Source organism: Manihot esculenta, chromosome 9 (assembly GCF_001659605.2).
Source record: "Manihot esculenta cultivar AM560-2 chromosome 9, M.esculenta_v8, whole genome shotgun sequence".
Taxonomy (NCBI): Eukaryota; Viridiplantae; Streptophyta; class Magnoliopsida; order Malpighiales; family Euphorbiaceae; genus Manihot; species Manihot esculenta.
The window spans coordinates 619,664-635,975 of record NC_035169.2 but is presented as its reverse complement, the minus strand read 5'-3'; the positions used below and the strand labels follow the sequence as shown (position 1 = coordinate 635,975).

Here is a 16,312-nt window from a genome sequence, read left to right as displayed (position 1 = left end):
TTCAATTCCTCCAATAATCTCTGCAACCATAGGAGTTCACAAACACCTTGTGCCATCGCTCTAAATTCCACCTCAACACTTGATCGAGCAACAACACTTTGCTTTTTGCTTCTCTAAGTGACAATGTTTCCTCCTACAAGTGTGCAGTAACCACTAATTGCCCTCCTATCATCAATGGATCTAACCCAATTGCTTATGTAAATGCGTGTATGCGGAGATGATCGTATTTAGAGAATAGGAAACCTTTTCCAGGAGCAAACTTCAAGTATCGCAAAATGCAAAAAACAGCTTGTATGTGAGACTCACGAGGATCATGCATAAACTGACCGACTAAACTAACTGCAAATGCTATGTCTGGTCGAATATGCGAAAGATACATCAATCTGCTTATCAACCTCTGATATATGCTAATCTCCACTGATTCACCAATCCTTGCTTGAAGCTTGCGATTGCTCTCAATGGGAGTTTCTGCTAGTTTACAGCCTAACATACCAGTTTCTTCCAAAAGATCCAGAATGTATTTTCTCTGAAAAATAAAGATCCCCTTCTTTGATCTGGCAACCTTGATTCAAAAAATATTGAAATTTTCCTAAATCTTTAATTTCAAACTCCTGAGCAAAAAATTTTTTCAGCTGAGTCATCTCTTCAGTGTTATCCCCTATCATTACTATGTCATTAACATAGACTATGAAAAAAGTAATTTTACCTTTGTGAAGCTTGATAAATAGAGTATGGTCAACATTGCTCTGTTGATAGTCAAAGGAAATCATAACTCTGCTGAATCGATCAAACCAAACTCTGGGTGACTGCTTCAACCATACAAAACCTTCTTTAGTCTACACACCTTTCCTTATGCTTTTTCATAAGCAAATCTAGGAGTAATTTTCATACACTTCCTACTCTAAGTCTCCATAGGGAAATGCATTTTTCACATCAAATTGTTGTAGGTCCCAGTCAAGATTGGCAGCACAAGATAGCAATACTCTGATTGAGTTTATTTTAGCAATAAGGGCAAATGTCTCCTGGTAATCCACTCCATAGGTTTGAGTGTATTCCTTAGCAACTAGTATAACCTTGAATCTTTCAATTGATTCATCTGCTTTGTGTTTCACAGCGAACACCCATTTGCAGCCAACTGGTTTTTTTTCCAGGTAGAAGAGACATTAACTCCCATATCTCATTTTTAACTAAGGCTTTCATTTCTTCAAAGCTTGTGATGTTTAATAAACAGAATGTGATCAACATTGCATGTTGGTGACTGTTGAATCTCACATCGGTTGTGGAAAGGGATAATGTGCCCCTTATATGAGCCATAGGCACTCCTCCCCCTTCAGCTAGCTTTTGGGGTGAGTTAGGCCTGGCCCAAATTTAACATGGTATCAGAGCCTCCCCATCTGATATTGGACCTTCCATAAATATGTCACGCACCAATAAAATTCTGGGAGTGAGGGGGTGTGTTGAATCCCACATCGGTTGTGGAAAGGGGTAATGTGCCCCTTATATGAGTCATAGGCACTCCTCTCCCTTGAGCTAGCTTTTGGGGTGAGTTAGGCTTGGCCCAAATTTAACAGTAACCAAAGGATATCATGACTATGCTAAACTTGTCAAACTAAACTTTGGGAGATTGTTTTAACCCATACAAAACCTTTTTTAATTTGCACACCTTTCTTTGTGTCTTCTCATCAGCAAATCCAAGAGGAATCTCCATGAATGCCTCTTCCTCTAAATTTCCATGGAGAAATGCATTCTTCACATCAGACTGTTATAAGTCCCAATCCAATTTAGTTGCACAAGATAACAGGACTCTGATTGAGTTTATTTTTGCAACTGGAGCAAATGATCAGGAAAGAAAATAAAAAATAAAAAATTCCTCTCAAAATTCTTCAATACGCCATTATGCAGTCTACCATTGCCAATACTTTTCCCAATGAGAATATCTTAAATGACACAATGATCATGAAATAATTCAATTTTGCAGTTAAGAGAATTGATGATAGCACTAACAGATAAAAGGTTGATAGAAAAACGGAGAACATGAAGGACAGATGATAATTTAATATTGGGTGTACAAATAACAGAATCTGTTCCGAATATATGAGTAAAAGAGCCATCAGCAGTTTTGACACTGTCTTTGGTTAGAGAATGGAAATAATTGAAAAAACATTTAGAAGAGCCTATCATGTGTCTATTCGCACCAGAATCAATAAATGAGGGAACAGTATCAAGAGAGGAAGAATTACCTGACTTCACAAAGTTAGATGTGGCACCAGAGAAAGAAGATGTATCAATATGAGATAGGAGGTGCTTGAGACTCTAAATTTCATTAGGGGAAAGGAACTCAGCAGTTGTTGTCTCTTTAAAGGGCTCCTCCACAGTTTTTGATAAATTAGCTTGAGCTCTAAAGGCTCCCAAGGCCTCTAGTGGGACGATCATATAACTTCCAGCAAGTCTCCTTGATATGTCTCAGTTTCCCACAATAGTCACAATGCAGGTGATTCTTCTCAGAATTAGAAGGCTACAGTATGCTCAAACTAGTAGCCAACCTAGCCTTTTCAACTGGTGCAATATAGAGCATAGCATATCGGCGACTTTCCTCTGGTTGAATATGGGCATTGGCCTCTTCTAGTGAAGGAAAAGGGTTTTTCCCCAACACTTGAACCCGAATTGGATCATATTCGTTATTCAACCCTACAAGAAAATCATAAACCCGCTCCCTTTCAATCATTTTCTGAAATTTAACTGCATCTCCAGTACAATCTCTCTGGAAGTCATGACAATAATCAAGCTCCTGCCATAAGCCACGTAGCTCAGAATAAAATTGGGTGATAATCATTTCTCCTTACTTAGTATCATAGATCTTATTCCGAATATCATAAATTTGGACATTGTTCCCAATCTTAGAAAAAGTTAAGGACAAAACCTTCCATATCTTTGCAGCAGTATCAAGTAATAAATAGGACTTAGAGATATGAGGTTGCATTGAGTTAAGTAACCATGTCATAACAAGAAAATCTGAGTCTCATTGAGGAAAATCTGGATTACTCTCATCTAGTTGCTTCTTAATTAATACCAGTGACATAGTCTGCAGTTCTCTACCCTCGATAAACAACAAACAAAATCTTGACCAAGCAAGATAATTGGTTTCATCGGGACTAAATTGCAAGGAAGGTTTATCAGAGTTAGGAACCGAGACCTTTTTACTTTCTGCCATAATAAAATCAAATGAACCGTGAAAGAATAGGATGTATCCAAGGTTGTATACATAAGAGAGCCCAACTAAATCACCAAGAGATCAGGTAGCGCACAAGATGGCTAAAAAGAGGTCGAAAATGGCGTCGGAGTGGACTGGGCAGTGTAGCAGCATCGGACAGAACCTCACGCGTCGGAAAGTAAGGGCGTGTGAGCCTCACGCGGGTGGATTTCTGGCGTCAGATTGGAGGGCTAGCCGGTGACAGTCCGACGACCCTGCTGGTGGCGGCAGTGACACGAAAAAAGTCCCCTAGATAGGGCAGTACTAAAAAGGTAGATCTAGGGTTTTAGAAACCCTAAAGAGAAAAAATTAAATTTAAACCTTAAAATCAGGAAAAAGCTCTGATATCATAAAGAATTTTGGAGAATTTTAGAGTATTCTTGCATGTTACTCTTAATCTTTACAAGTGATTTATATTACTATTTATACACAAAGAAATATGACTAAATAGGAAGCAAATAATCAAAACAATTACAGAGATAATTAAGGATCCTAATTTATGCCTAAAATCCGTAATCAAATCAAATTATATCACTAGCAATCAGCAAATAAGTCAACATTCACTACAAACTAAAAGTTTACCAATTCCTAGATTTTAATTTTCTTTTGCTAGTCAGAAAATAATTGCACACGTCAACTCTTTGATGCTAAAAAACTAATAAAAAGTGAAGGGATCAATAGCAGAATCCCAGCTCAAATGGAATGCTCCAGAACTTGAGGAAACTTTAATCAAATAATGGCATACAAATATGGTTTCATTGGGTAATACAAGATGTATATCACATATTCATTCTGTAAGTGTGATTTGAATAATCTAGAATTATTTAGTTTCCCTTCTTAATGAATGTTTAGTTCTTTATATGAAGTGGAAAATAAATGTTTAAAAGGGATAACAACACCAATATTGGTTAAACTTCTACACAATTTCCATTTGAGTGCTTAAGCGTTAATTTTTTGTAGCAGATGATAAAAAAAGTCAATAATTTCTAAAGAAGTGCATATGGCACTGAAAGAATATGGATATCACAAAATTCTTTTATAGATAAAATAGTAAAATGGAAACCATATTTATTATGCTGAACATTTTTACAATAGTCTGTTATTCATTAATTATTGTGGGTTTCAATGTGACTTTCTTGATTGTCCCTTGGCTAATAATGCTGTAACTTTCTTCCTTCTTTTTTTCCCATCAAAGTTAGCATTTGATCACAAGTGGATCACACTGTTCATTAGTATTTCTGTAATAAGTTCTAACCAAATACACGTGGAAAGAAATTATAATTTTGTTTGAGCACTTGATCACAAAAAATTGAAGGTGTATATATATACATATACATATATAAATTGGTCCCTCGGCTTTAAAAAATATATTAAAACGTCTTTGAAATTTAAAAAATCTATTAGTTAGTCCTGTATCAGTCCCTCTATTAGTTTTCACTATTAAGTAATTACTATTTAGTCCTTGTGACATGGGAAAACTCATTAGTTGGTTTCTCAGTTTCGTAAAAATGTCTACTAATTAATCCCAATTTGTTGAGAGCACTTGAGACTTTTTTCTACAATACTTAACAGCTAAAATTAAGGAATTGACTAATTAATAAATTTTTTAAACTTTCAGGAATGTTTTAATATATTTTTTAAAACTGAGGGATCAACTAATGAATTTTCCCACACAATAGGAACTAAATAGTAATTTTCTCTGTAGATGTATATATAACATTGATTAAGATAAGCATCTATGTACATGTAAAAAAATGTGAAACACTTCCAAACACAATATTAACACCATTGACAATCCAAATTCCAAAATTAGTAAGTGCTATAAACATTAGAAGAGACTCTCATTTGGAGCATGCACTTACACAGAGCACATTCTTCAGCACAGATGCACAGTCAATCAGTAGTGTGAGGTTGAGGCCTTCTAGCATAGCTATAAAAGGGTAGCTAGACAGCAATGGGATGGTCAGGACCTTCACATTTAAAAGCAAGAAAAGATCACATGAAAAAGGGAAATAAATAAACAGAAGTACAAGTTATATGCAAGGAAGTTGGTTCGAAGACATACTGCTCCTATGCGAGATACCATGACAGGTCCCAAATTTCTTTCCACCAGTGGGTATAAGAATAGCTGAAAGAGCAGCAGTCCAAAGCCTGATGTTTGCATGCCAAATAGAAAAATAGACATGATATTCATAAATTTAAAGTTATGACAACGTATAACACATGTTTCTCAATACGTAAGTGAATATATTTGGTAGTGAAAGCATCAACCAACTTTATTATCAAGAGAAAACAACTCAATAATAGTTGAAGAAAAGTGCATTCCTGAAAGACTAACCCATTGTTTGGAATGGCTAATTTTGAAAGAAATCAAAAGAATTTTTTTTTTTTTTAAATTTTTGTGTTTTAACAAAACTAATAATGTAAAAATTCAATTCTATTGAATTCTTGTGAGAATTAACTTTGACTTAAAAGTAAATCTTGTCAAAATTGTTAAGATTTTGCAAGAAACGATTTTACTTTAAGGCTATTTATATAAAATTACTTAATTAGCCCTTGAGAATTCTTTTTTTTTTCTTTTCCTTTTATCCTTTATTTTTTTTGTTTTAATTTTAAATTTATTTGTTATTTTTTAATTAATAACTCCTCTTTAGAAAAGTAATTTAATTTAATATTAATTATTAATATTTAATATTTAATGCATTTAAAAATTAATATTAAGAATTTATTATATTATTTTGTTAATCTTTGAAAAAAAAAAGAAGTCCCATCTTAATTTATATTCTTTAATGGTAAAAAATTATATAAAGTTTACATTTTAAATATTGTGAAAATATTAATAGTGATTTTTCAAAAAAGAAAAATTCAATGTGATAAAAATGATTATTATTTATAATTTTATGTTTGGTTTAGAAATAATAAGAATAAAGAATAATTAAATCAATTTAAATTTATTATAAGAGTTCAATTGAACTTTATTATATTTAAATTGATCCCAAATAAATAAATTCTCCTATTGAAATTCTCTTATGACTAGAAATGAATTGAATTCTATTAATAGAATTCAATTCTTTTCTTACAAGAAATATATGCCAAACAAGGGCTAAAGAACTAGGGACAGAGGGAAATTTATCATTTATCAATGATATGAAAATGGTTGCTGTATACAACCTGAAATTGCAAGAACTTCACCAACATCTGCAGTGGAATAGCTCAATCCCCCATTTTTCCTGGGACTAACAGCCCATAACGAGAAAAGCTGAAGAAACAGTATAAGAAAGACTGAATATCAAAACAGATCAATATTTACAAAAAAAAGAAACAATGTAAACTCGGGTAGGCCAAAACATGATGCATTCTGTTTCAACGTAAGCTTCAAATAAGCAATTGGACCTACCAACATAACGTCCTTTTTTTCCTTACTTAAAAAGTATAGACCAAAATAATCTCTCATAACACAAGAACTATAGTATTAAGAAATTTGAAAGGAATAAGGTATGTGCACGGTGCACCTAAAATAAGATATTATATCTCCAAAATCATCCAAATATGCACATACATGTATTATGAAAATTATGATAAGATGGGATCAAAACCATAATCAATGTCACATAAAATGGACTGCAATGAAATTCTTAAGAATTACCTCTGCATAGGCCATGTCATGAAGTTGGAACACACAATACGCTATAATGGAGGACATTAAGGGCCAATTTTTCAGCAGGCTTTCTTCAGAAACTAGGCTTTTTCCTTCACACATTTCTGCTCTTTGATTTGAGTTAGACTCATTGCATTCTTTGTCACTTCCTTTATGGTTGTGCAATGTTTCCTACAAGTGTCCAAATTTAGGCACCAAGGCTATTTAGAGTACAATAGTAATGCAAGAACATGTAAATGGAGAAGAAAATGAACACAAGTACTTACTATAAAGAAAAGTCAATTACTGCAACAAAGGCTGGAAAAGCAGTTTTATTACCCATAAAATACCAGGGGCAAAAAAGTCTTACCACATCAGACTTCTGTAATTGACGTGATTCAAGGATACCAGCACCCAAAAAAAAAAAAAAACTTTACCAAAAACTCATTAAAGAGTTTGGCCAACAAGGAAAAAGACAACTCAATATAAGGAAAGCACACACTTAACATCTTCTATGTATTCAGCCATACCATTGCTTAAACAATGAGACTGACTCGATTACAATGATTAAGCTTAAACAAAAGATTAAAGATACATAGAATTAATTTTCTTTGATAAGTAGAACGCCACAAAGAAAATTAACACCTTTGACGCCACATCCTTAGAGTAGGATGATAACTCGAATCCGCATACTTATAAATTGATAAGAATTGAGCTTGAAAAGAAATCTGAAAGTTGTTCTCATAGATGTAGAAATTACATGAAATAAAGGCCTATTTATAGGCTTACATAGAGTCCTATTAAGAGTAAACTACTAAATCATAATAGTACTTAGTTTAAGTAATCCTACTACATAATAAATATGAAATACTAACTAAAACAGAAGTCTTGTGGCTGCCCATATATTTTTTTACATGCCATACATAGAAGAAATAGAACTAAAATAATTTTTCTAATTGATTTAGGATTTGGAAGTAGGAGATAACTATGTTTTCTTAGCATAAGGCCAAACTTTAGGAAGAAAGCTTCTTCACGTTTCAAAAAATAACTATTTTACCCCTAGACCCAGTGACAAACCCAAATGGATTTCCTTTAGCAATGCCTTTTCCACCCCAAAAATGCCCAAATTCATCACTTTATCAGGCCCATATCTCTCTAATTCATGTGTTTCCTATGCAAGTTGAAGATACCAAGTTTTATGTCTATGATGAGTAGGAACCATGGTTTTAAATCACGGTCGCGGCCACATTCGCGGTCGTGATCGCGGGTAATGGAAACAGACCTGTAACGGCCGTAACGTAACGGTAACGGCCTGGCGCTACGCAAATTTTTTAAAAAAATTTGCAAAGTTCATAAATAAAATGATATTGATTAAATTTAATTCAGAACAATGTATACAAATACATAATAAATATAAATATATAAAATATAGATTATTTAACTTAAATTAAACATCATATAGTTTAAAATAAGAAAAATCAATATAATCTTTATAGATCGAGTAAACTAATAGCTCAAAGTACAATTTTAACTCAAAACTAACACTTTAATCCACAAAAACTTACAAAAAAAAGGAAAAAAAAAACAACAATTAAAAACTAAAATAGATAAAATTTAACTAACTTTTTAGAAGAAATAAGCTTGGAAATAGAGTAGTTTATAATGAATCTAAGTTTATATGAGAAATATGCAGGGAAGATTGAAATTTGAAAAAGAAAGGGAAGAGAAAACTTAAAAAATATAGTCTTTTGAAGCTGCTGAAAAGTGTAGAAACTAATGAAAATGAGAATAGGGAACAAGAGATAAAGGATATAAAAGAATTTTAATCATTAGTAATGGCTGTTACACCTGCAAATCAGGAGGGGCCGTTATATAACGGGTAACGGCCCCCCCAAAACCCATTACATAACGGCAGTTACGTTACGTAATGGGTAACGACCCTCCCAAAACCCGTTACATAACGGCCGTTACGTTACGTAACGGCTGTTATTTAAAACCATGGTAGGAACCCTAAACGAGAAGTTAGGACATGCCTCATGAGGTGGAAAATTAGTATAATAGTCAAAGGTATACCTAAGAAGCAAAGCGCACGCCATAGGAGGCTCACTAGCATGCGCCTTGCAACTGGCAAGTCAAGTGCCCTTCACTAAGTGCACTAAGGTCGTAAGGTGTGTCTCAAGGTTTTCTGCCCCCTTTCTCAAATCACAGACAACTCCATGCCAAACCACACATAGAGAGAGAGAGAGAGAAGAAGAAGAAGAAGAAGCTTCCTCTATTTTGGTGTAATTGTCAAAGTTAACTAGATTTTTTTTTTGTGCTCCAAGTTAGTGACTGCAATTTTCTTCCTCTATTCTTAATTTGACTGATATTTCTTTTTGCATTCTTTATGTTGTTGTCACAATTAATTTTATTTTTGTGATTGAAAATTGAAATTGTATATTGTTGCCCCAAAGAGAACTGCCTCTCGTGAGTTGTGAATTTGCGAAAATGTAATAATAGCAAAAAACAAATTTGTGAGTTATGAGAATATGTATATACTATATGCAAATTGTAATGTGTATATGCAAATAGTAATCACTATTTTCACTATTGTAATATGTGAATATTTGTGAGTTGTGTTGTGTGTAAGACTTTGAGTATTGCTTGCTAAGCTTCCTGTTTTATTCATATAAGGAGAGTTGGTCACCTACTTAGCGTGACTTAAACAACTCACGGCCTGTCCCAAAAGGAGCTTCGCATGCCAACCAGTCATTCCCCAAAATCCGGCCTCCAGAAAGCAGCACGTGGCCCTCACCAGCGTTCGCCACACGCTGGCGCATGAGCTTTTTCCAGCAACCTCCAGTGTTTCTAACTCCTCTTTTGGCATCGACTCAGCTTGGGTATTGCAGCCTTGGATGCTGTTTTGAAGTTTGGTACTCCGATTGAGGAGATTAGCCTTTTTTCATTTTGGGTTTGATCATCCTCTACTGATGTGTAAAAGTTTCTTCTGTTTGTGGCTTCTAAGGGCTATGTTGCCTATTTGGTGATATTTTTCTGTTGGCTATTTCCTATGTTCTTCTTGGTGTTGTCTTATCATTTAGCTTTGGGGTTTGCTTTGAAGCTACCTTTCTTTTTCTCTGGGAATTTTCTAAACCTCATCAAATGGAAATCACATCATCCACTGAGAAAATTATTTTAGTGTCTGCAGAAGAATATGCTCAATTTTCATAATATAAAGAATTATTAAGGCTCATCAGTTCTTCTATCAATACTATCACGGGATCAGATAAACCCACCTCATGTTTTGTTTCTTTATCCATATGGATCATTGATTCTAGTACTACAGGTCATATGACAGGTAATTATAATCTCCTATCAGCCTTTTAGTCCCATACAGCCTCATCTTCTATTACCTTAGCTGATAAGATCTACCTCTCATGTCATGGGTTCTAGGATTCCAAGTCCTACATCATCTATCTCTTTGTCATTTGTTTTGTATTTGCCTCAATTCTCTTTTAATTTACTATCTGTAAGTAAACTCACTCGGTTCTTGAATTGTTGTGTTTCATTTTTTCCCGATCATTGTCTTTTATAGTATCTTACTGCGAAGCAGATTATTGGTCGAGGTCGTAAGTCAGGAGGTCTCTACGTTCTTAAACAACAAGTACTAAGGTCTCTTGTTTGTTCTAGTACCTCAACTCCATTTGACAATCATTATGATCAAGACATCCTTCCCTAATCACTTTAAAGAAATTGTGTCCTTAGTTTTAATCATTGTCAATGTTGAGATTATTTCTGTAAATAGTCTAGATTTGTATTGATAATTAGGAATATGATTGTGTGATATGATTGGGATATGATTAGACTATAATTAGGAAATTAATTTATTTTCTTACTTAGTATTTACTCTTGTATGTAGCATATATACCCCAATTGGCTTGAGAGGAATAATCAAGTATTTTCTTTCAAATCTTCTGCTCTCTTTTTTTTCTTCTTTTCATCAAAGGTTTTATAGTATCAGAGCCAAGAAACTTGGTTCACCTTTGAGTGGCAAATCTGCCACCTTGCTTTGGTGACTTTTTGGAAATCAGTTAGTCTCACCACCCAGCCCATTCTCCATGCCGGCTTCCGATCTGCTTTCCGATAAAGTACCGCCTCCAGATCCGGCCCCATGCGCCACCCCAAGCAGCCTATCTCCGACCACGCGCCGACGCATGCACCATCTTTCGGTGACCGTTTCACGCCGGCGATTCTTCCCCAGCATCGCCCAGCACCGGCAACTCCAGAACAGGTCTAGTCGCCTATTCAGCTCGCCTTCACACGCCCTTTGTGAACAGTAACATCGGATTTACTGTTCACAAGCGTAGGTTCCTTTTTTCTTGACAGAATTGGCTCTTTTTTGGCAGATTCGGGTCCCTACTCGGTCCCTTGTTGTTTTAGAATCTCTCTCGACATGTCTAAGAAGCAAAACACCCTCAAAACAGGTTCTGAGTCTCTTAAACCATTCTTTTCAATTGCTACGGTGAAGTTGCAAGGTAGTAATAATTATGTGTCTTGGGCTGCATCTATAGAATTATGGTTTGTAGGACAAGGGTATGATGATCATTTAACAAAAAATGTCATTGATATCATTGCCACTTATAAACCCAACTGGCTTAAGATTGATGCTCAACTATGTAGTCTTTTATGGCATTGGTTAGATCCAAAATTGTTTGCTTTGTTTCAGTCTTGCAAAACTTGTTGTAAGGTTTGGACTAAGGCCAAAACATTGTATACTAATGATATACAATGCATCTACAAGGTTGTGTCGGATATGGTTCACTTACAACAAAATCATCAGGATATGCCTAGTTACTTGGGACAAGTAGAAACTCTGAAAGATAAATTTAATTCTCTTATGTCCTTTATTGATGATATTGATGCGCAAGAAAAACAACGTGATAAATTTTTTATGGTTTTGGCATTAATTGGATTGCGATCTGACCTTTTCTCTGTGAAAGATCAAATTTTGACTGGTTCAGTTATTCCAACTTTAGAAGATGTGTCAGCTAGGCTCTTACGTATTTCCCTTAGTAAGAGTGACGCTACAGATATGGAATCCTCGGTTTTGGCCATGCAAGGCAATCAAGAACAAGGAGGAAATCGCAAGGTAAAGGGAAAAAGTTTCATTGCTTCTATTGTGATAAGAAAGGTCACACACGGGATGCATATTGGGCACTACGTGGCCGACCACCACGGCCAATTGGCAGCTCATCTTGCCCAATCTAATGAAGAAGGTCTGCTTCCACAACCTACTAATAAATCTCAGGACCTAGATTCAATTACTTTAACTGGAGAGGACTATAAAGAATACTTGAAGTTCCAAGCAGCTAAGCAACATCCTCCATCTTCTAGCATTGCTCACTCCGGTAATTCCTTTGCTTGTCTAACCAAGTCTTCACCTGTTGGTCCATGGATCCTAGACTCTGGTACTTCTTATCATATCTCTGGTAATCACAATCTTTTCTCTACTCTTGTTTCACCTTCTACACCATCTAAAGTCAACTTAGCTAATGGTTCACAAACTCAAGTTAAAGGAATAGGAAACGTACAACTTTTTCCTTCTATTTCCTTAACTACTGTCTTGTTCACTACTGAATATCCATATAATTTAATCTCTATTAGCAAATTGACTAAAAATCTTAATTGTTCAGTAACCTTTACTACTGATTCTGTTGTGGTGCAGGACCGGAGTACTGGGAGAATAATTGGAACAAGATTTGAGTCACAAGGATTGTATCACCTCTCCACCTCTCCAGTTGCTTTTGTTTCTACCACGTCCGCTGAGCTTATTCACAACCGTTTGGGACATCCTAGTCTTCTCAAATTGCAGAAAATCGTCCCCAGTATTTCTTCTTTGTCTTCTTTAGCATGTGACTCATGTCAACTTGGGAAACAAACTCGACATTTGGGGTCCAAGTCGTGTCAGTACAACTTTGGGATTTCAGTATTTTGTTATTTTTATTGATGATTATTCTCGTTGCACTTAGTTGTTTTTAATGAAGAATCGCTCTGAGTTATTCTCCATTTTTCAAAAATTGTGCTGAAATACATAACCAATTTGGCATTCGCATTAAGGTTTTGTGTAATGATAATGCACAAGAATATCTTTCCTCCTCTTTTTCTTATTTCATGTCTACTCAAGGTATTACTTACGAGACTTCTTGTGCCCATACTCCTCAACAAAATGGTATTGCCGAGCGCAAAAATTGGCATTTGATTGAAATCGCCTGCACCTTACTTATACATCATAATGTTCTGCTGCGTTTTTGGGGCGAGGCGGTCCTTACTACCTGCTACTTGACCAACTGTATGCCTTCCTCTGTTTTGCAGCATCACAATCCTCATTCAGTTCTCTTTCCTAACCAGACCTCCAACCAGTTGTCTCTGTGGGTTTTTGGATGTATATGTTTTGTTCATGATCATACTCCTGGTAAAGACAAACTCCAGCCCAAATCAGTTAAATGTATCTTTCTCAACTATTCTCGGCTTCAAAAAGGTCAGAAATGCTATGATCCTACTATTAACAGATATTTTGTCTCTGCAGATATCACCTTTTTTGAAACCTCCCCTTACTTTTCTTCTAGTTCAATGCACAAAACCTTTGTTCCTAGAGCTTTGTCTATATCTGCACCTCTTATCTCTCCTTGACCTCATGTCAGTCCATCTCCCACTCCTACACCACCCCTTCAGGTCTACACACGTCAGCCCCACCCATCTGCTACTAACAATGATATTTATCTCCCTGATGTAGGTACTTCTAATGACTCACCTCTAGTTCCATCATCACCTGCTTCGGTCATGCCTTTAGTAGCAACAGCTACTCCACTTGCTCTGCAAAAAGGTATCCGCTCTTCTCGAAATCCTCATCCCATTTATAATTTTGTGAGTAACCATCGTTTGTCTCCTTCCTATTATACTTTTGTTTTCATCATGTCTATTGTTTCTATACTCAAGACAGTTAGAGAAGCATTGGATCATCCTGGTTGGTGTAATGCAATGGTTGAGGAGATGACTGCTCTTCATAATAATGGAACATGGGAACTGGTCTCTTTACCACCTAGCAAGTTTACTGTTGGTTGTCGATGGGTTTATAGAGTTAAGGTGGCACCTGATGGCAAAATTGATCACCTTAAAGTTCGCCTTGTAGCTAAAGGCTACACAGATTTTTAGGCTTGATTACAGTGATACTTTCTCTCCAGTAGCCAAAATAGCTTCTGTTCGCCTCCTTATTTCACTGCCTGCAATTAATCACTACACCATTCATCAACTGGACATTAAAAATGGCTTTCTTCATGGAGAACTCGCCGAATAAGTCTATATGGAGCAACCTCCAAGGTTTGTTGCTCAGGGGGAGTCAAGCTTAGTATGTCGTCTTCGAAGTTCATTATATGGTTTAAAACAGTCTCCAAGAGCATGGTTCAGACGATTCAGCACTGTAGTTCAACAGTTTGGAATGTCTCGAAGTGATTCTAATCATTCCGTATTTTTTCGACATAATGGCGATAGATGCATCTACTTGGTGGTCTATGTTGATAATATTGTCATTCCAGGAAATGATCATGATGGAATCTCTCAGCTTAAGCAACATTTGTTTAGTCATTTCCAAACTAAAGACCTTGGAAAACTGAAGTATTTCTTGGAGATTGAAGTGCCACAATTTAAAACAGGTATCACAATTTCTCAACGAAAATATGTTTTGGATATATTGGAAGAAACAGACATGTTAGACTGTAGACATCTCTCATGGATCCAAATGTCAAACTGGTTCCTGAATAGGGGGAGCCACTTACAGATCCTGCTAGACAATTATCTCACCATCACTCAACTAGATATTTCTTTTGCTGTAAGTGTGGTTAGTCAATTTCTTCAAACTCCACACAGTAGTCACTGGGATGCAATCATTCGCATTCTTAGATATGTCAAAGGAGCTCCAGGACAAGGACTACTCTATGAGGATAAGAGTCACTCACAAATTGTTGGCTATTCTGATGCAGATTAGGCAGGTTCCCCTTCAGATAGACGATCTACTTCAGGATATTGTATTATGATTGGAGAGAATCTCATATCCTGGAAAAGTAAAAAACAGAGTGTGGTTGCAAGATCAAGTGCAGAAGCAGAATATCGAGCTATGGCTTTAGCAACATGCGAACTCATCTGGTTGAAGCAACTCCTTCAGGAATTGAAATATAGCGATACTGGTAAAATGAAGTTGATATGTGATAATCAAGCTGCCATCCATATTGCATCAAATCCAGTTTTTCATGAGAGGACGAAGCATATAGAGGTGGATTGTCATTTTATTAGGCAAAAGATTGATTCCGGATGCATTTCTACTAGCTTTGTCAACTCAAATGATCAGCTAGCTGATGTTTTCACAAAATCACTTCGAGGATCACGAACAGAGTATATTTGTAACAAGCTTGGAGCATATGATATGTACGCTCCAGCTTGAGGGGGAGTGTTGAGATTATTTTTGTAAATAGCCTAGATTTGTAGTGATAATTAGGGATATGATTGTGTGATATGATTGGGATATGATTAGGCTATAATTAGGGAATTAATTTATTTTCTTACCTAGTATGTACTATTGTAAGTAGTATATACACCCCAATTGGCTTGAGGGGAATAATCAAGTATTTTCTCTCAAATCTTTTGCTCTCTTTTTTTTTCTTCTTTTCATCAAAGGTTTCAGTCAACTTTAGAATGTGAGTCATATCAGTTTGCCAAATATCATTGTTTGCCTTGAATTGCTAGAATTAACAAACGAATACCATCTCCTTTTGATCTTGTACATTCTGATGTTTGAGGTTCATATTCCATTGTTTTCAAGCCTGGATTTAAATATTGTGTCACCTTTGTTGATAATTACTCTTGTATCACCATGGAGAAAAGCATGTTTTATGTCCAATTAGTACGAGGGCCAATCACATGTAGCTGCCAGGAATGAACGATCAATAGATGCCAACCTGGCAATTGGAGAGAAAGTATTAAAATAATCAACTCCATAAATTTGAGCATAACCTTTAGCCACTAAAGGAGCCTTGAGGAAAGTAACAGATCCATCAAGGTTTACTTTCACCTAATAGCCTAGAGATTATTTTTGGAGGGCAAGAAAACTAACTCTCAAATACCATTAGTATCTAGAGTCATCATTTCCTCTTCTATTGCAGCATGCCAACCAAATGGGATAAAGCCTCAACAATAGGTTTAGAGACTGAAATGGAATCTAAAGCAGTGATAAAACAACAAAAGAAAGAGTATAATTGATCATAAGGAACAAAAGACAAAATAGGATAGGTGCAAGTACGTTACCTTTGCAGAGGGCAATGGGCATATCTAAGTTGGACTGGGAAGGAATGGTGAGGGCAGGATCTACCGACAAAAAAGATGGTAGTGGAATGGAG

The 16,312-nt window shown here is 35.7% G+C and overlaps 1 protein-coding gene across 2 annotated transcripts in view; it reads right to left on the bottom strand.

Moving 5' to 3' along the window:
- Positions 1–16,312, bottom strand: part of LOC110622613 (protein ZINC INDUCED FACILITATOR-LIKE 1) — a 42,337-nt gene that overhangs the window by 10,459 nt on the left and 15,566 nt on the right. For both annotated transcript variants that reach the window (XM_021767183.2, XM_021767182.2), the window contains 4 exons: positions 6,897–7,079; positions 6,422–6,509; positions 5,316–5,401; positions 5,113–5,220 (listed from right to left, as the gene is read on the bottom strand). In XM_021767183.2, coding sequence (XP_021622875.1) covers positions 5,113–5,220; positions 5,316–5,401; positions 6,422–6,509; positions 6,897–7,079 — 465 coding nt within the window. The remainder of the gene's footprint in view (positions 1–5,112; positions 5,221–5,315; positions 5,402–6,421; positions 6,510–6,896; positions 7,080–16,312) is intronic.